Source organism: Nicotiana tomentosiformis, chromosome 1 (genome assembly GCF_000390325.3).
Source record: "Nicotiana tomentosiformis chromosome 1, ASM39032v3, whole genome shotgun sequence".
In the NCBI taxonomy this organism is placed as follows: domain Eukaryota; kingdom Viridiplantae; phylum Streptophyta; class Magnoliopsida; order Solanales; family Solanaceae; genus Nicotiana; species Nicotiana tomentosiformis.
Genome location: NC_090812.1, coordinates 118877231 through 118899282, shown reverse-complemented (window position 1 = coordinate 118899282; position 22052 = coordinate 118877231). Strand labels below are relative to the sequence as shown.

The following is a 22052-nucleotide window of genomic DNA, read 5'->3' as shown; positions in this document are numbered from 1 at the left end:
CTTTCGTTTTAGTTCAAAAGCGCTTAATTGTGTTCCCGAAAACTGATAAAATATGCTTAATTGCAGGAATATTGGAAGATGAGCCCTCAAGATAAAATCCGACTCAAGAAGGAGTAATCTGAACTCAAGGACAAAAATAGCACACAAAAGCTCAAAGTGCGGACCGCAGAATACCATCTGCGGCCGCAGGTCATGAAGCAATTCCATTAGAGAAGGTTGCAAGATGCGGACCGCACATGAAATTGTGCGGCCGCAGAAGCTGGGTCAGAGTAAAAGTTCAGAGAACCTGCACCTCCAGTCCAACTCAAGTGCGGACTGCACAATTATTGTGCGGCCGCAAAAGAAGAGTTGTGCGGCCACAAACATTATTGTGTGGACCGCATAAGAACAAGGTGCGGCCGCAGACATTATTGTGCGGACCGTAGAAAGGGGGCAGTGCGACCGCACTTCATTATTATGCGGCCGTAGATTTCCAACCTTTTTAAGCTGAAGCAAAGTGTGGACCGCACATAGAATTATGTGACCGCACACTCTCCGAAAGGGCATTTTTGTCCAAAAATTCTAGCTCTATATAAATAGAAGAGTTTTACTTTTTAGGTCAATTTTTGACATTAGCAGCCACTCTAGACGTTTTCTTTTGCTCTTTTTAGTAGTTTTTGCTATTTTGAGCTTTTTGAATATTGATTTTGTCATTTTTAATTATTAATATGGGTTTAATTATCACTTCTTCTTCTTTTTCTTCTAATTTAAGCATGAGTAGATAGAGTTTTACTAGGGTTATGACTCAACCCTAGTGTATAAACTTAATGGGTGTTTGGTTTATTACTTGTTTATAGTTAGGTGTATCTAGCATTGTTCTTGCTTTTATTTGAAGAATTAATGGTTGCAAATATTATTTCATGCCTTTTTGACTTGGTCTCTACTTGAGAAAGAGAGACTTAGTCTAGGAAAACTTAGCTAGCAAGAAATTGGGTCAATCGAGAGATTGATAAGCCCAATTAAAGGGTTGAACCTAGAGATAGTAAAACCCAACATGAGCTTATTATCAATTGCTTTGTTCAAATACCCATTTGGGCTTGAGAAAGCCATATTGGGCAAAATCACTCTCTGGCCGAGAGATATTGAGTGGGTACTTGAGTGTTGATAGCTATAATACACCCCGACCAATAAAAAAAGCTTTAAAGTTTATAACCCATTAAGCGAACACTTAAGTAAAGATCATAGTCCTAGGTCTTTTTATCATTTGAAAAACAACCAAAAATAATTTCCTGGTTTCATTCTTTAAATAGCAACTGTAATCTAACTTAGATTTCCAAACAAAAGCCAATATTGTGGAAGTGCAAATTAAGATATACAAACTCACGCGTTAAGATATATACTACTAACACTCATTCACATAGCTCCATGTGGAATTCGACCCCGACTCTGTTGAGTATTATTATTGCATCGATCGTTTTCATATCCTCAAATAGAGGAGTGAAATTGGACGAGATCAGGCACCCCGCAGGAACGAACTCCTCAGGGTGTAGTTCCGCCGCAGCCCCGTCACCGGCGGGTCGTGATGAAGAGGCGGCCTCTTTTTACGGGACAGTCTTAGAAGCTTTTGCCATTGTAGAACAGAAGAAAGGAAAATTAGGAAGGTATGTTTAGCGGTTTGCTAAAAGTTCAAGAAATTTGGGTGCAAAAAATGGAGAGCAAAGGGATTTTTGAAGAACAAGAATAGGAGGAGCTTTGAACGTAAAGTTTGAATAAATGAAAGTTAGGGTATTTATAGCTTGCTGATGACGGTTCAGAACCCGTAGTGACCGACCAGCAACAGACATGCATTTAATGCCTTGATAACTGGGCCGACGGGACGTTTCGGTACCCGTTTGTCGCTTACGTCATAGTCGGGTGTCTCAGTGACCGTTCGTCGCTTACGTCATGGCCCATCGAGACGGGATTCGGAAGTTCATATCGTTTCTCGTCATCTTCTTTCCGAGAAACGAGAGGACTATCTGTATACAATCAAAATTGGGCTCGCCCCTTGTGTGACTAATCGAAACAGGAATATGATAGGTCAAGGTTCGACCTCGAATTATATCAAACTGAGATGCGAGGTTATACCGTTAAGTTCGAGACTCCGGGACCAAACAAAATCGAGATCGGTTGTAGATCACGACGGAAATCTCGGCACTTATCAAGGATAGACCAATTAATTAGCTAATCATGAGATTTTTTACCTCACATAGAATTATATCAAGAGTAGGACTCCCCTACTATATAAAGGGGGTCTGATCATTTGTAAAAAGAAACACATTACGCAACATAAAGTAATATACTATTATTTTCTAGCTTTTATCATTTTGTTAATTTGTTCATACATTAGTTGAAACATCTATTGGTTCAAGGGTGATCGAATTCGAGGGCCAAGGCTGTTCGATTCCTGTGATTTGCATTTATTTCTTTATCGTCAATTTGAATATTAATCTATTCTCTCAAATCGTATCAAATTGTATCACGTATCCTTAAAGTCACGTATAAATTAAATTGTTATCCGATTCGAAAGGTAAACAATAATTTACCTTAGGGAAGTAAAAAATTATCATCATTGTGAATCAAGGGAATGAATCTGTAGCCTCAGATTTAGGAACAATGGATGGAGCATTCTCAGATCTGTTCGTTGATGTGACATACTACTATTTTTATCATTCATTGTCTTTACTCTTTAGGATCGGTCCGGTCTTCATTTCCAGAAAAAAAAGATTTCATCATTAATCGAAATAAATGCCACCTAAGTTTCTTATATATGAGAAGTCCTGTATGAGCCACGTGTCCCCTAAAGATATAGAATAAGCACCCTATGCTAGCGGCGATTCCCGCATAGGAGTAGTATATAACAATACTACATTGCCTCGGTGGTTTCGCTCCTTCCCCGAATTAAGAGAAAGGCGTGAATTTGATATGGCTGGGAAGGTGATGCATGCTATCCAATACAACTCTTATGGTGGCGGTGCCGCTGGCTTAAAGGTATTCTCACTTCCGCTCATCATTTGACATATCAATAACTATTTTTGAGTGTTAACATATTTTATTGATTCTTTGGGACGTTACTGAAGATGGTTAAAGTGGGTATTTTAATTGGCTCATTTCTCATTAGAAAATTGCAGATATAGTTGTTTGAACGGGACTCTTGATGAGGGCGACGATCGTCTAAACCTATATAATTGGCCCTTGGACTGTTGAACTTACGTCATTAGAAATTTAGAATTCTTCGACTGAATTCTTATTGGCAGGATACTTGAATTTATTTGAAGTTTAGACAGAAAAAATTATTTTCAGACTAGTATTTGAAATGATAATTTAACTACTTACTCTATAGGAAACTTTTCTTGTTGGGGATTGGGTATCACAAAAAGTTGCAGAATTAGGACGTAGGGATGTGAGAAGATGATATCTGCCATTAGTTAAGAATTATAAAACTTAATTATTTTTTCCCGTTTACTATCTGGAAATTAAGTTTTTGCTTCGTAGCTTTAACAAAAAGGGATTTAAAATACTCTAGTAACAGAAGAGGACAGAAGGGCTTTATTTTGATGCCATTAGCTTTAGGGGGTTTCCTACTTCTTGTCCTATTTATTTTGATAAACCATCCTTACAAGTATTCTAATTTTCATGGTTGAGTTGATAATAAAACTTTAGGTGACCAAATTTTAAGAGTTGAATAATCCAATTTATTTTCTGCTTCAATTGTGTATGTAGTGGAACTTCATAATGCGAAGGTGCAAGAGTTAAGGGGGAAAGGGATAAGTCTTAAAAGCTCTTGAATTTCCAGAATACCATAATGCATAAGCTGATAAAAAAAGCAATGAGAAAGAAATAGGCTTATGGTAAACGGTGGTTTGGTTAAGATGGAAGAAATATCTATCAATGGAAGTGTTGGTTAAGCTGGAAGAAATTCCTATAAACAAAAGTTACTTGTATTTCTTAGATAATGTTATAGAGTTATTAATCTTAAAAGGGCTGATCCATTCCAAGCAACTTGAGATCCTATTATTCCCTTAAATTTGTTTGGTCTCATGTCTTTCTCCTAGTAAACCAGTTTAATCCAACAGTTCGATCATATGCTGAAATGGTAACATCAGACGTCGGCTGTTGCTAAGGCTGTAGTTCGAAAGCAGTAAAGTTGGGCTTGGAGTTTTCCTCGCGGCCTTGGCCTTTCCGGGATATTAAGATTTGATAGGCCTCAAATACCTTTTACTATTCTCTAAAACACAGCTATCTCTTAAGAGCCTCAAAATGCCTTTTGATATGTCTCCGTACACACACACGAATGTACTTGGTAATAGTTTGTAATGAGATTTTCCAATACTGAGTAGCGTTCATCTTGGGTGCTAGTTTTGACAAGAAAATTTACATTTGTGCTACTTGTATTTGTAAGGAGAGATTGAAAAATGCCTTCTGATACGTAGCTCTGCATACATACAGGTGCTTTTTGGCGAAGTTGATGTTTAAGCATGAGACTACTTAAAACATTTAGTCAAAAGTGCAATTTTTCAGTCAATGCAAATCGAATTATCAAACCACAGTAGCGGCAAGAATATACTGAAATTTGGGTAAAGTCTAATTATGGGGTCAATAATGCATGGAAATACAGATTAGGTAATGCAACTTGCAAATTAACTGGGGCAATGCCAACTAAAAACAAGGTTAACTAACTCAGTCTATTTTTCCAAGATAACACTATTGCAAAAATCATTTCCTAACAAAAAATCTCAATCTAGACAACATGCAGCTTCAAAAATGGATTCCTTTTAAAATCTTCTCTCACTTTAGTCTTCCTCCTTTCTTTATCTATTCCTCCCAACCAGCATATGAACCCTGCAAAGAAAAAAAAATTCCCTTTCCTCTGCTTAGCTTTTTATGTAATCCCGAGTTATCATAACTCTGAAATACAGTAGGTTCATAACTTTGTAATTGTAGTAGGTTTTGAGCTACAGCCATTGAGTAGTAAAGATGCCCACTATTTGTGGCTATCGGATGATAGGGAGATAGGGGAGTGTGGGGTACGGGGTTCAAGGCAAAGGAGTTTGGAGGATTGTTAAAATATAAATAAATTAAAGTTAATTTTGAAAAGTTTAAGATGGATTCTTGTTAACTAGCATATCTTCTAGCTTTAATTGTGTTATTATTTCTAGACAAGTGCTAGCTTGGAACAAACAACAATAACAACATACCTAGTATAAATTGAGTATTAGTTTGAGGAAAAGAAGATAAAGGAAAAAAAGAGCAACTCCACCAACCATGAAAGACCTTTTCTAGGTGACTACCCATCTTTTAGTAATCAATATCAATGAATTGGTCATTTTAGAAGAAAATTTGAGTGTCGTATACATATAAAATTTTATTTGATGTTTATAAGTAAAGTTTTCCTTTGTCACCATTTGGATTTTGTGCCTTAACGGGGATACAGCTCTTGAATAATGAATTGCAGTTATTTCCCATATTGTTTTGTCTTATTTCTTTTTTTGTAATTTGCTTTAAGCATTTTTGTGAATGCGGCTGCTCATTTACTCGGTACTAGTAAGATTTCTGCTAATATAAGAGCTTTTTCGATTGTATGCTCGTCTTTGCTTCTTGCAGCATGTTGAAGTCCCTGTGCCTACTCCGAAGAAGGATGAGGTCTTGCTAAAACTGGAGGCTACAAGCTTAAATCCTGTTGACTGGAAAATTCAGAAGGGCGTGCTTCGTCCTCTTCTGCCTCCCAAGTTTCCTTTTATTCCTAGTAAGTTCAATCATCAATACATCTAGACATTTTGTCAGAATTTCCTTACACACTGTTTGCAGTGTTTTTAGGTTTTGGTAGTTGTTGCCTTGTGTTATATGTTCTCAAATGTTTTTCGCATCAGCTTTGGTATGAGAGGCTCTGTCTAGGTTTTCTCAAATATATATATTGACTATCAAAATTCATCTCCCTTGACAAGTTAATATAGTTTGTCTTATTGTTCCCTTTTCTAGTAACCTAGGTGATTTAACAGAGAATTTCTTATTGGTGGAGATAGGTGTTCCTGTATTGAGCAACTTTTTCATTGCCCATTTTGTCTGGCCAAAAAACAGAAATGCCTAGGTACTTGGCTGTTAGGTTATACAAGGCCGACAGACATATCTAGAATCCCTAATTAAATTTTTGTGCTGATAGAGTTTGTTTGGAAGCGTATTCATATTCAGGCTTTTTGCTGAATGATATATCTTAAAGCTAATTCCTAGCATGTATGCATTTGCCTAGAGTAGAGTTCCCAAAACACATCAAAATCAAGATAGAAGTCTTTTCTTGGACTATTTACATATAAATTTACTTGCAATATATATTATTTAATAACTTATCGTGAAGCTGTATTGACAAAGTGAAGGCTCTATCAAAATTTTCGGAACAATAGGGATAACTAGAATAGGAGACGGCATCAGTATAAAATATCTGAGAAATTGAGAATCGTGACATAAAAAGGTGAATAATTTGATTGGAAAAGGATTTAAGGTCATATTGTTAGAAATGGAAGTTATTTTGCTTGTTTAGCATTTAATAAACGAGTGATCTGAACTTGTTGAATTCTGAAAAAGTAAAAGGAACGAAAGTGTGAAGCCCACAGGAAGATTAACTTTGCTCAACAACATCAACTGTTGTTAATAGTAATGTACTTGAATAGGAAGTTAACTGGGGAAGACATCAAGACAGCATGGCCGTTATCTTTATTTATAGGGAGTAATTGCATGATGCATTGCACTATGCATTTTATTCTTGTGATTTTACTGTGCTCTTAACCAATTTCTGTTGTATCAGCTACTGACGTGGGAGGAGAGGTTGTAGAGGTAGGATCTAGTGTAAAAGATTTCAAGGTCGGCGACAAGGTTGTGGCTATGCTTAATACCCTGGTAAGTCCAATTCTTTTTCAAATGTTTTATTTATCTCTCTTGCATTTTGGAGCTTGGTTGAAACTTAAAAAGTGAAGGGCATGCGCAGGGTTTACATTCGTTTTACATGAATATTGTTTCTGTTTCTTGCTGGCTGCCTTTACAGTTCAATGCTACTTACTTTTGTTTTTTATTTATATGGTAAATCCCCCTTTTCATACCCTCCTCCCCATGGGCCAACAACAGTTCTCCAAGTTACTCAAACTCCTTATCTCTTGTTTGGAAGTGGACTCGCGTGACTAGAACAACCTGCTCTTGTCCTATCTTGTAGTATTTCTCCTCTTTTGCTTAATCATTTCTCTTTGAACCATAATATTGTTCTATCGTTTATGCTTGTTGGATCTTTGTGAACTGTCATGCAGAATGGAGGTGGATTGGCTGAATACGCGGTGGCTAAGGAGAGTTTGACTGTTCCAAGACCAGCTGAAGTATCAGCTGCTGAAGGTGCAGGTCTTCCTGTTGCAGGAGTTACAGCTCTTCAGGCCCTTGTCAATCCTGCTGAGGTCAAGCTCGATGGAACTGGACCCCGGAAGAACATCTTAGTTACAGCTGCCTCTGGTGGTGTAGGTCATTATGCTGTGCAACTGGCAAAACTTGGTAACACCCATGTTACTGCTACCTGTGGAGCCCGTAACTTTGATTTTGTGAAGAGCTTAGGAGCAGATGAGGTTCTTGATTACAAGACCCCAGAGGGAGCAGCTCTTAAGAGTCCATCAGGCCAAATATATGATGCAGTAATTCACTGTACTACAGGCATTCCTTGGTCTACCTTTGAGCCTAATTTAAGTGCGAAAGGGAAGGTCATCGACCTGACTCCTGGACCTAGCGCCATGTGGACCTATGCAGTAAAGAAACTAACCTTCTCAAAGAAGCAGTTGGTGCCATTGCTTTTAATTCCCAAGAAGGAGAACCTGGACTTGGTTGTTAGTCTTGTGAAGGAAGGGAAACTTAAAACAGTGATAGACTCCAAACATCCCCTGAGCAAGGCTGAAGATGCTTGGAGCAGGAGCATTGATGGACATGCAACAGGAAAGATTATTGTGGAGCCATAGAGTAGTCTTTCAAATGATGTTAATGTTATATAGGTGTGTAATAAAAGGTTTGGGAGGCATGTATATTATGACAGGTAAATCTATCCAGCGATAACAATTTTCATTTGCCTTGTATGGATGTGCAGTGTGTCAACTGGTTTTTCACTTACTATATGTTGTGTGATAAATCTTTATTTCTCTGGGAGTTGTTTCATGACTTGTATTTTACTGAGTAGTTTCCCTGTTCTCTCCCAATCGTGCAGTTTCATTTAATTCCTGCATATACTGTTGAGGCTGGTTTATAGATGGAGCAAAACTCAAACTCGCTCGCTCTTCGCGACTGTTCTTTAATCATAATTCTTAATCTGCATCTTCGATTTTATTTTTAGACAGCTTCTTTTCATTATAACTCGGTGGTAAGGTGTAAATCTCTCTCTCTGAATTTAGTAGAAGCGAGTATCAAGAAGTTCAAAATGTCTAATCAACAAAGGGATAAAGAAGCTCAAACGCAACAAGTTGATGATAGAGAAAGAGATGCAACAATGGCGCCCACAGTAACAGAGGCAATCAATCAGAACTTGTCTGATGATGATCAAGAAGATCATAACATTACTGAGAAGTCAACAACTGCTGGTTCTCTCCAAATCAATGACTGCAAACTAAGTACGCCACTCCATTTCTGATTATTGTTAATTTTCCAATTTAAAGACCCCTGTTACGTTCTTTATATGAATAATGGTGTATGGTAAGAAAGTATGCGAGTTAGTTCACAAGGTGTTTTGTAATTGTATTTAATTCCACAGGTGGATGCCTCAGGAATGTATCTAAAATGAAAGAAATCCTTGGAGTATTGAAAAGAAAACTAGGACAAACTAAATCGAAAAGTAGCTGTCTAAAAATAAAATCGAAGATGCAGATTAAGAATTATGAGCAAATGACTTTTGAGTTTTGCTCCATCTATAAACCAGCCTCAACAGTATATGCAGGAATTACTTGAAACTGCACGATTGGGAGGGAACAGGGAGACTAATCGGTAAAATACAAGTCATGAAACAACTCCATTCATAGTTGAATGCACCTTTTAGCATTACATATCAGTTGATCAACTAAAGCCTACTCTTAAACTAGTTGGTGTTAGTCTTAACGAACATTTTAGTGGTTTATTGAGCCACTGGATTTCAATCGTTATCTCACAAATATGAAATACATATGAATTAATTGACTTTCAAATGTGAACCACAATCGAATAATTAGTTTTACAAGTTAGCTGTTGTTGCTAGTGTTTAGCGGCAGTTTCTCGGAGAAGTTTTTGGAAAAAGAAACGGTGTTTGAATAGTTGTTTTCTAAAATGTATTTTTTATGATGTTCTGAAAAGTCTCTTTGGAAAAACAGCTTCTAATATCTTCAAGTTGTTTTAACTTGAACATTTTTTTGGGTAAGTCAAACAATTAAAAATAGCATGGGCTAACCAATTTTCGGACGGGTAATTGAAAAATAGCCAGCGTTTGCAAAATCATTAAAAATAGCCACTATTTTGCTGCAACACGGAAAGTTCCAGCATAATATACTGGAGATTGGTGCACCTGTGTACGAACTTCCAGCATATTATGCTGGAACTCCAGCACACGGAAAGTTCCAGCATAATATACTGGAGATTGGAGCACCTGTGAATAAACCTTCAGCATATTATGTTGGACCAGTATATTATGCTGGAAGTTCACATGTAAAAAATTCGAACTCCAGTATATGATGCTGGAATATTTTTCGGATTTTGAACAGTGTTTTCGTTCAGATTTATCTTTACATGAAAAGTGGTTAAATTTCGATTATTTTTTAAACTGAGACTATTTTTCAATTACCACTCATTTTTTAAATTTATCTGATACTATTTCTTTATTAGTTCTCCCCGGATAAAAGTGATAATTTTTTGTATATCTGAAAATTGGGTTCTAAACGTTCATATAAGCTAATGTCATTACTGTGATACTCGAGTGAGTTTTGAAAGTGTTTCTTGACATTGTGTTTGAATTTTAAAGTTGTTCGAGCACAAGCAAAAGTTTAACCGTGTGACGGTGATAATTGAAAAAAAGTACATATTCTAGATATATTTGCATCCTATATATTGTGTGATTTGATGAAGATTTTATGAGTATTGATGTGATTTATACTCATTATGTATTTGTTAAGTGTAGGTACTAGTTTGGACTAAAGTGGATCAAAAGCGGATGAAATCGTGCGAAATGGGAAGTGAAGACACAACTCACAAGGAAAAGAGTTGAAGGTAGCTCACCCAAAGGTCGTGTATCAGTGGAGAGGTAAATGAGTCAGAGGAGTCAGCTCTCACTCAAAACAGTAACATAAGGGCCATTGCGCGAGCCTATGCGAGAAAAAGAAGAGGAAAAAAAATTACAGCTCGTTCAAAGGGCTCGCATCGCGCGAGACCTAGGCGGAATTGGATTGCATTAGATGACCTCTTAGCCGCCCTATGTCAAATACCCCATGAAATATCTTGGGATGGAGGGTCACATCTTTTGAGGCAGACATACAAAGAGCAGAAGATAAAGGGATCTGGCAGCGAGTTCAACTATTTCTTTCATTCTTTCTTGTTCGTTTATGAATTTTAGCTATTGTTTTGAAAATTCTTTTTATGAGTAGCTAAATACTTTTATTCTCATTTGTGGTTGACATAATTATTGGCACTAATTGATTACTACTTTGTTAATACGAATTATTATTATTGATTGTTTCTTTAATTCTAGATTTAATTTATAAATTGGGTAACCACCAATTTATTTATTATTTATGCTACCGTTTTAGATTAGACTAGAATTAAATAGGGCTTATTTTGGAACTCGCGTATCGAAAAAAGATTTCGTGGTTAGGATAGAGATATATCTAGTAGTCTTGCTAAGTTGAATGTCGTACTATATTCGTGCATGATAGATTCAATACCATAGGGATATATAATTGATATATTATAATAGACAGGTAGTACTGCAGGAGCATACTATTCGTTAAATGATCGAGTTAACTAGTAACCATAGATAATTTGAATTAACGGAGTATAATTAGGATTGATAAATCGACCACGGAATCTTCATCTCAATTGGTTAAGTCATAATCATAAGCACTTGCATTCTTGTTAGTTAATTACTTGTTTAACTTTTGGGATAATAATTTAGTCACAACTACCACTCTTTGATAACCTTGAACGGATAATAAATTATTGCTAGCTTAGGTAGTGATTAAACTAAGTGTTTGTGCATTCCACATCCGGATTTCGAGTTACTTTACTGCTTGTGAGCCCTGTATACTTTGTATGTACTTTGGGAACAAACACTTATGTAATAGTCATAGAAAGGTCTAGATATGTTGGTGTAATTATAGTTGTTGTTTGGAGCATAATATGTTCTAAAAGAGTTTGGACTTGTTGTATTCACATTTAGTAATGTAGACTCAATAACCGATTGGTTACTTGACCTAATTTCTCTCTATTTATCTTCTTGAAGCAGCATAAAAAAGGCTTGTGTTATTGAGCGCAATGGATTCATCTTAAGAATACTTTCTCGAATTACAGTGTATATTTTATTCAACCCTATGAAAAATTATATCGTCCCCGATCTTATTCAATGTTGTGCATATGCTCATTGCTCCATATTGCATTGACAACTGTACTAGATTTTAGCACTTAAAGTACTCAACTCTTCCCATAACTTCTTCATCCTAATATAATAACTAGTTATGTTAAGAAATACTTGTGACATGTCATTGGTTTCCTTCAAATTTGATATAATTTTGTACCATTAGTCTGATCATAGCAATCCTCAAGTTCCTTCCGTAACTCGACTGCATTATTTATATACTCAATACTATTAGCAATTTCATTAGCTAAGAAATTCAAAATCTACGAGGTCACCATATCATCACGCCTTTCCCACTACTACTTCAATAATTCTAGAAGCCTTTTATACTCTCCATTAATAAAATATTATTTATTTTTGGCCAACAGTGCTCGTAATACTCTTCTTCTTTAGAATCAGTATTTAACTCTATTACAAGGAACTTGTAATAACATCGCATCGAAATTATCAGAGGGATGCATATATACTCGTGTCAACAATAGCATGATTACTCGATTCAATAATGAATTATTTATTTTCATAATAGGCATGGCAAAATAATTTGATTTATGAAATTAAAAAAGAGTTTAGAACAGATTATGCGTGAAATTCACGAATTTTCAAAAGTTTAGTGATTGAACTGAAATAAAGCTTGCATGTTTAGATCGAACACAGAATGAGAAAGATTTAAAACTTGTAGACTCTGATACCATATCAAATTACAGTTATAAGATATTACTTGAGCTCGAGCTGAGCTTCAATTAATAATCTCTTTAATCTTCTAGGTCATTCTTGAAGGGAGAGAATAGAAGCTAAGGAAGAAGACGAAATGAATTTGGGAAAGTAAAAACTAATTTCATTCTATGTAATGACTGTATTATATACACATTTGAGACAAGAAAAATATCTAGTAACTAACCAACTAATGAGCTGACACCAGCTGACACTTAACTAATCGTTAGCCCAACTACTTATTAAATGCCATAAAATCAGCTAAGCACTAAGCTAAACAATAATTATTTAACTCTCAATATTTTTTTAATTACACAAATGATATACCATGTTTAAATTAAGGTCACACGTTTCAATATTATATAGTCACATAAATACTATAGTATACTCAAGATTATAAATTTAATTATTAATTTATTTTTTATTAAAATTTCTTGACGATTCAACCAATGTCATATCTATCTATAATTAAAAGTAGAAGAAAAAGTAATCTCATTAAGCCAAGTGACATCATACCAATATGTCATTCGGAACTTTAAGATAAAATAAACTACCTTTTTAACTAAAAATTCTTTTGAATTTTAAATTTTAAATTAATTAGTTACTCTATTTGAATTAATAAATATAGATATCTTATAATTGTCTATAATAAAAAACAAAATTAAGAAAAAAAAATTACCCATCCAAATTGTGGAATAGTTTCAAGTTGGAGTACTAAAATTATTTTAGATTAAAAAAATAAAAATAGAAATAATAAAAAAAACCTTCAAATTGGGGAGCAGTTATATATAAAACTAAAAAATCTTTTAAATTTTAAATTTTGAATTAATTGGTTACTCTATTTGAATTAATAAATATAGATATCTTATAATTATCTATAATAAAAAATAAAAATATATAAAAAAAAACTTCCCATTCAAATTGGAGAGTAGTTTTAAGTTGGAGTTTTAAAATTATTTAGAATAAAATAAATAAATAAATAAATAACTACCTTCAAATCGGGGAGCAGTTTCTCCCCAATTTATATATTAAAGGATATAAATGGTTAATGATATTAAATAAAGAGGAAAGTTAATGAAAACCACGCGAAAACATGAAATACTATATATTCGGTGACGTAATGACAATAATTAAAATTCAAATTAATATTAGAAATAGAAGGGAAAGATGATTTGAACTTGAGATTAGATGAAAATTATGGTAAAAAAGCTCAAACTATGGATAAAATCACAAAATTAAAGTTTTACTACATAAATAAAAATAAACATTGCATAACAAATTAAAATTTTAGGAATACAAAATAAATGTCTCATGTAGGTAATTTAGTAACGAAAATAAAAGTTAAATTTGTATCTTACATCTAAAATAGAAAGAAAATTTAATTGCACGTGATATAAAAATAATTATAATAAAATACAATAGATTTAAAATATAATAACTAAAATACCTATGTATTAATATTTTAGACTAATTCAAAGTTATAACTTAAACTAAAATGTGATATTTTGATTATATAATAATATTAATATAAAAAACTAATTAAAATTTCGTAAACGTGGTAAACATATATAAAGAGGAAAAAAAAGATAGTGTGAGAATATTTATACTTTGAATTTGTAACGATCCGACCGGTCGTTTTGAGTATTACAACCTTGCTTCCCCATTTACTGCTCAAATTGTACTTTACAGTTGTTGTGTGACTTGCCGGGATAATTGGTTCCGGTCTAGTGAGGTTTTGGAAGGAATTGGAACACTTAGTTTCAATGTTTAAAGTTTAGGTTAAAATAGTGACCGGATGCAGACTTATGGGTAAACGACCTCGGATTCGAATTTTGATGATTTCAATAGATCCGTATGGTGATTTTGGACTTAGGAGCGTGTCCAGAAAATTATTTGGAGGTCCGTAGTGAAATTTGGCTTGAATTGCCGAAAGTTAAATTTTTGGGAAGTTTGACCGGGGTTTGACTTTTTGATATCGGGGTCGAAATCCGATTCTGGAAATTGGAATAGGTCTGTAATGTGAAATGTAACTTGTGTGCAAAATTTGAAGTCAATCGAACGTGATTTGATAGGTTTCGGCGTCGTTTGAAGAATTTGGAAATTTCTAAATTTATTAGGCTTGAATCCGTGTGTAGTTCGTATTTTTGAGGCTGTTTGATGTGATTTGAGGCCTCGAGTAGGTCCATGGTGTGTTTTAGGACTTGTTGGTATGTTCAGACGGGGATCCGAGGGCCTCGTGTGAGTTTCGAATGGTTAACGGATTGATTTTTGAATTGGGAAGATTGTTGGAACTGAAGCCTTCTGGTTTAATCTCACCTGCGGAAAAGTAGTCGCAGGTGCGAGCTCGCAAGTGCGAGCAGGGGTGCGCTGAAGCGAGGTGACCAGGTGCGGAATGTGCTTCGCAGGTGCGGAATCGCATCTGCGCGAGAAGGAGCGCAGATGCAGGCAGAGGGCTGTGAGGCATTGGTCGCAGGTGCGAGGGAAAATTCTGCACCTGAGTGAGAGCAGATGCGGACGGATGCGCGTAGAAGCGGAAACTGGGCAGGCGAGTGGAGTGGTTAACGGATTGATTTTCGAATTGGGAAGATTCCTGGAACTGAAGCCTTCTGGTGTAATCGCACCTGCAGAAAAGTAGTCGCAGGTGCGAGCAGGGGTGCGCTGAAGCGAGGTGCACACGTGCGGAAGGTGCTTCGAAAGGTGCGGAATCGCACCTGCGCGAGAAGGAGCGCAGATGCGGGCAGAGGGCTGTGAGGCATTGGTCGCAGGTGCGAGGGAAAATTCTGCACCTGCGTGAGCGCAGATGCGGACGGATGCGCGCAAAAGCGGAAACTGGGCAGGCGAGTGGAGTCCACAAATGCGACGATTTGCTCGCACAAGCGGATGCGCAGGTGCGCAAAACTTGTTCGCATATGCGGAAATCGTTGGGGCAGAACCTTAAATTCGAGGGTTCAACATTTTCACCCATTTTCGGACTTTGGAGCTCGGGTTGGGCGATTTTGGAGAGAAAATTTTCAACACAACTTGGGGTAAGTGTTCGTAACTCCATTGTGATTATATTTCATGAATTAATCTTCATTTTTGGTGTAAGATTATTGAATCTTCAAGAGAAATAGAAGGAAATTTCTATAATGTTATAAAATGAACTTTTCAAGTTTGAATACCGATTTGGAGTTGGATTTAAGTGAAATTAGTATGGTTGAACTTGTAATTGGATGGGTTATCGTATTTTGTGAGTTTCGTCGGATTTCGAGACGTGGGCCCCACGGGTAATTTTTGGGGCGTAATTTCAGATTTTGTGGAAAATACTAGCATTTTGATATGGAATTAATTTCTATAAATTGTGTGGACTGAATCAAATTAATTTATACTAGATTCGAGCCATTCGAGAGTTGATACTCGCATAATGGGATTTCTGGAGCAATGTTTAGCTTGCTCGATATTGGATTCGGCTTGTTCGAGGTAAGTAACTCTTCTAATCTTGGATTTGAGGGTATGAACCCTGAATATATGTATTTTGTGAATTTTTGGGAGGTGACGCACATGCTAGGTGACGGGCGTGTGGGCGTGCACTATAGAAATTGTGACATAATTATTTCTGTGGAATTTTGTAGTTAAATGATCTTGACATTTTCCATGCGGTTTTATGAGTTAAAGAAATTGAGTTGAAAAGCATATTAAAAATTATGTTGAGACTATGTGCCAGTATTATTGGGACCCACAGAGGTCATATTACTGTGAATTATTTGTTTTAAATTGAAAATTCATACTAAGTCATATTCATTTCACTGCATATCATAACTCAGTTTTATGACTCTATTTTGATGCATATAAATGTTTTGGGTCGAATGCCCTATTTTACTGAAATGCCCGAGTGGCTTGAGAGGTTTATGACTGAGTGAGGCCGAGGGCCTGATTGTGAGGATGAGTGTGGATCGGGGCTGCCCGCCTGCAGCATACTTTATTATTATAGCACGTGAGTTGTCCGTACAGCACATGAGTTGTCCGTGCAGATTATAGCGCTTGGGCTGAAGGAGCCCCTCCGGAGTCTGTACACACCCCCAGTGAGCACAGGTACCTATTGAGTGCGAGTGCCGAGTGTCGAGTGCTGAGTGACTGGGAGGCATGAGTGATTGTGAGGTATGCCCGAGTGGCAAGAGTGATTGTGAGGTATGCCCGAGTGGCAAGAGTGATTGTGAGGTATGCCCGAGTGGCGCGAGTGACTGTGAGGTTTGCCCTAGGGGCTGTATATGAGTGATGTTCTGCCCGAGGGGCTGTTTATGATTTTATCATTGAGTTGCATTGCATTGGCATGCACACACGACATACAGGCATATAGATGTATTTCCTTGTGTTGTACTGCATCACAACATTCATGATTTTTCACACATTGTTGACAGATGGGCATAGTGATGCATTTGTTTTTACACAGGTTATCCGAAAGGAAAATAAAATATCTTATTTATTATTGACAAGATTTTGGGATAAATTTATTATTTTCAAACTATTTATATTTTTGGCAACTCCGACAAACGATTTGGATTTTTACTGATGTATTTGAAATGAAGAACTATAATTTTTGAAATCAGTATTTGGCTGAGTATTTTATCCCTGAGTTACTTCTATTATTATTTGCTTTATGTTATTATGGATTGTTGTGGACTATTGGTTTTGGATCCGACTTGGTGGAAGCTCGTCACTACTTTCAACCTACGGCTAGGTTTGTTACTTACTCAGTACATGGGGTCGGTTGTACTGATACTACACTTCTGCACATTGCGTGCAGATGTTGGCTATTGTTGTTGCTGTGCTCGATGGTTGCGAGACTTGAAGATGTACATGCGTTCCTGTTGTAGCTGGCTCTTGTTCAGGGTAGCCTTACATTTATAAAAGTTCTGTTTATGTATTATTCAAACAGACTATGTATTTATTTCATTTCCGCTTTGTATACTCTATTCTTAGAAGCTCATGATTTGTACTACCAGTTCTTGGGGAAAAGTATTGGTTTTAGATATTTTCTTTTAATTATTTGCATCGTTAATTTTATTGGAATCAGATAGTTGGTAATTGGCTTACCTAACGGGTTGGGTTAGGTGCCATCACGACTAGTTGGATTTTGGGTCGTGACAGAATTAATTTAAGGATAAATATATTAAATAATTAAATAATACTCAAAAATATAATTTTTAACTAATAACTAATTCAACCATATGGCATAACCAGAAAAAGTCGCATATAACTTTTGTTAATTATATAATAATAAATAACTAAATTAAAATTTTAAAACTTTTTCTATATAATACTTAAAAATATTATTAATAAATATAAACTATTTAATAATTTCGAGTATTAATTTGAAATAATATAAATATTTATTTCAAGATTAATAAATCACACATTGATCTATATTATATTAAAGGATATAAATGGATAATGATATTAAATAAAGAGGAAAGTTAATGAAGGCCATATGAAAACAGGAAATACTATATATTAGGTAACATAATAGCAATAATTAAAAATTAAAAATATTTAATATTACAAATAGAAGTGAGGAGATGATTTGAACTTGAGATTAGATTAAAATTATTATAAAAACGCTCAAACTATGGACAGGACCACAAAGTTAAAATTTTACTACATAAATAAAAATAATTTGGATAACAAATTAAAATTTTAAGAATACAAAATAAATATCTTATGTAGGTAATTTAGTAATGAAAAATAAAAGTTTGTATTCTGACACTAAAAGAGAAAGAAAATTTAATTGCACGTGATATAAAACATAATTATAAGAAAATATAATTAGATTTAATATAATAATTTAAAAACTTATGTATTAATAATTTAGACTAATTCAAAGTTATAACTTAAAATGAAATGTGGTATTTTGATTATATAATAAAATATTAATAAAAAAACTAATTAAAATTTCATAATAGATAAAAAGGAAAATAGAGATAGTGTGAGAATATTTATGGTTTGAATTAATTTAAGGATAAATATATTAAATAATTAAATAATACTCAAAATTATTATTGATAGATTTAAATGACGAAAGAACTCTAAGTAAGAGGATAAAAGTATTAAAATACATTAAATTTTAGGAATAAAAAATTTATATTTATATATGATTATCAAAAGTGTAATAAGCAAGATATTAAATCATTTGGTACGCTAATAAAAGATCACATGAAAATATAACAATATTAAGTAATGAATAATGCAGCAACTATAAGCAAAGACTAGATAAAAAACAATTCGGTGAAAATGTAGAAGGATAGGATTTATTCGACTTTGAGGTAAAAACATAAAGTGGTAATAATTTTTTTTAAAATAATTTGTTCAAACAAGACATATTACAACGTGATATATTTAGTATTCTTTAATATTGATCACAGAATAAAATATAAGTACTAAGATCAAGGGGTTGGTTTGCTACAGATATAAAAAAAAGAAAACATGTTATCCGGTACGAAATATGAGAAATAGTTTCATGTCCTTCTTTTTAACTTATATCTAATAATTATATGTAATTTTTATCTAGAAGATTTAAATTTTAACATAATTTGCATAATCCAATCAACTCAAATTATAATTTGGTATTTGTCTGCGCGCGGATATAAATTTATACTATATTAAAAGCACGAAGACCCTTAGCGAATTGTCGTTCGCTTTTTTTACCCTTTAGAAATAGATTTCACACTGGATAAAACTGTAAAATCAAAAAAATTTCCTAATATTTAGGAGTTCTAAATATCATCTCCTAATATGGATACAAAATATTAAGGCAGTAAAAGAATACAAAAAAATAGGAGGAAAGTTTTTCTTGATTTCTGTAACGATCCGGCCGGTCGTTTTGAGTATTATAGCCTCGTTCTCCCGTTTACTGCTCAATTTATGCTCTATAGTTATTTTATGACTTACCAGGTTAGTTGGTTCGGGTCCGGCAGGGATTCTGAGTGAAATGAGACACTTAGTCTCATAATTGAAAATTTAAGTTAGAAAAGTAGACCGGATATGGACCTATGTGTAAACGACCTCGGATTTGAATTTATATGATTTCAATAGCTCCGTATGGTGATTTTGGATTTAGGAGCGTATCCGAAAAATTATTTGGAGGTCCGTGGTGGAATTAGGCTTGAAATGCCGAAAGTTTAATTTTTGAAAAGTTTGACCGGGGGTTGACTTTTTTGATATCGGGGTCGAAATCCGATTCTGAAAATTGAAATACCTCTGTTATGTCATTTATGACTTGTGTGCAAAATTTGAGGTCAATCGGACGTGATTTGATAGGTTCCGGAATCGTTTGTAGAAATTAGAAATTTCAAAGTTCATTAGGCTTGAATTGGGGTGTAATTCATGGTTTTAGCGTTATTTTAGGTAAATTGGGGGTTCGACTAAGTTCGTATGATGTTTTAGGACTTGTTGGTATATTCGGTTGAGGTCCCGAGGAGCTCGGGTGAGTTTTGGATGGTTAACGGATGATTTGTGGCCTTGGTGAGATTGCTGATATCTGTTGCTGTATTTTTCGAATTTTCTCTTTCGCGTTCACGAGTGGGCCCTCGCGTTTGCGAAGAGGAATTTCAGGCAGGCAGGATTTTGCTCTTCGCGTTCGCGAGGGGGTCTCGCGTTCGCGAAGAGGAGCTGGGTTATGCATCGCGTTCGCGTTTGGGGTATCACGTTCGCGAAGGAAAAAATAGTGGGCATGGGTTTTTCCCTTCGCGTTCGCGAAGAAGGGCTCCGTAAAGCATCGCGTTCGCGAAGAGCAAATGTTGGGCAGCACATTTTGTGCTTCGCGAACGCGAGGGACCTGTCGCGTTCGCGAAGAAGAGAGGTCTGAACAGAAAGTTTAAGTTCTGAAAATAGGATTTTCAGTTTTTGACGGATTGGAGCTCGGGAAGGGGCTATTTTCGGGAGTTTTTCAAGGAAAACAACGGGGTAAGTATTTTTAAGTCAATATTGGTTAAATTACCCGAATCCATGGTTATTTTTATCATATAATTGGTGAATTAAGTTGGAAAAGTTAGAAAACACTCTTAGTTTAAATTGAAGAATTGAGGGTCGGATTTTGGTAAAATTGGTATGGTTAGACTCGTGGTTGAATGGGCTTCCGTATTTTATAACTTTTGTCGAGTTCCGAGACGTGGGTCCCACGGGCAATTTTTGAGCTAATTTTCGAATTTTTCTGGAAAATTATTATTTTCGTATGGAATTAATTTCAATAAATTTTATTGACTGAAACGAATTATTTATGGCTAGATTCGAGGCATTTGGAGACCAATTCACGAGGAAAGGACATTGCAGAATAAGAATTTCACGGCTTGAGGTAAGTAACAGTTTTAAATCTGGTCCTGAGGGTATGAAACCCCAGAATTTTGTGTCATGTGATTATTTTGGAGGTGACGCACATGCTAGGTAACGGACGTGTGAGCGTGCACCGAGGGGATTGTGACTTGGTCCGCCCCGTGAAACTGTAAAGTTGAATAATTTATTGTTAGCTATATGCTCTCTATGTGTTGAAGAAATTTGACTATAAATCATGTTAGAAATCATGCTTAGGCTATGTGATAGTACTGTTGGGACCCACCGAGGTCGCGTACTTGTTTAATTATTTGCTAATTGTTGTCTTGTACCCAGTCATAATTTTTCTTGCGTATTATGCCTCAGTCTTTTCTGGATATTTATTGATACACTATGTTATCTTTGTTTGGGCTGATCTTTGTGATTTCTGAGAGCCCGAGAGACTAGAGAGGTTGGGGACTGAGTAAGGCCGAGGGCCTGTCGGTGAGGTAAGGATATTATGGCACGTAAGTTGTCCGTACAGATTAAGGCACTTGGGCTGTAGGAGCCCCTCCGGAGTCTGTACACCCCTAGTGAGCGCGGATACCCATTGAGTGTGAGTGCTGAGGGCTGAGAGCCGAGTGATGAGTTGAGTGACTGTTGTCTGAGAGGTTGTACTTGCTTTGCATTTGTTGTTGCACTTGGTTGCTATATGTCATTGTTGTGAAATCTCTGAAAGATTTTCTATTCGGATTACATGAACTTGAACTGTATAAAATTGATTTGAGTTAAACTGCCGGATTTGAAAACATGTCTATTCTTTGCGGGAATTACTGAAAGTGAACTATAACTGTGTAGCTCGTCATTATCTTCAATTTCTTAGTTATTATTGTTACTTGCTGAGTTGGTTATACTCATACTACCCCCTTGCACTTCGCGTGCAGATCCAGGTATTTTCCGACATAGCGGGTGTTGATCCTTTCGCGCGGTTGATTTTAAGGAGATTTTGAGGTAGCTGCCGTGTTTCGCAGACTTTGTCTCTCATTCTCTATCTCCTTGTTTACTGTATTTGGTCTCAGACTATTATAGACCGTATTTTCCAGACTTGTATTCATATTAGATGCTCATGTACTTAGTGACACCAGATTTTGAAAAGTGTTCGTGTCAGTATTTATGAGATTTTGTATTGTATTAAATTATTGTATTTTCAAACTTAAGAGAAATTGTGGTTTATCGAGATTATCGGCTTGCCTAGTATCGAGATAGGCGCCATCACGACAGGTTGGAATTTTTGGTCGTGACAGTTTCCAACAAGGAAACTTCACGATTTTGTTTAATATTTTTTGTTCCTTGTCATTGTTTAATCATAGAGACCAATTTTGCCTCTTTATTTTCCTTTCATATGATTTATTTGTTGTTTTTAAAATTTAAATCATAAGTA

General features: G+C 35.4%; 1 protein-coding gene and 1 long non-coding RNA gene across 2 annotated transcripts; one reads left to right on the top strand and one right to left on the bottom strand.

Annotated features, from left to right (window-relative positions):
- Nucleotides 1-2665: 2665 nt before the first annotated feature.
- On the top strand, nt 2666-8193 carry LOC104084890 (chloroplast envelope quinone oxidoreductase homolog). Its single transcript, XM_009588846.4, has 4 exons — nt 2666-3009; nt 5623-5764; nt 6818-6909; nt 7311-8193. Exons 1-4 carry the CDS (start codon nt 2944-2946, stop codon nt 7998-8000), a joined length of 990 nt encoding a protein of 329 aa, XP_009587141.1. The 5' UTR covers nt 2666-2943; the 3' UTR covers nt 8001-8193.
- On the bottom strand, nt 7837-8752 carry LOC138902570 (uncharacterized). Its single transcript, XR_011412505.1, has 2 exons — nt 8690-8752; nt 7837-8264 (listed from the first exon to the last, which is right to left on the bottom strand). It is a non-coding gene; the product is annotated as an uncharacterized lncRNA (long non-coding RNA).
- Between the last annotated feature and the right edge of the window lie 13300 nt (nt 8753-22052).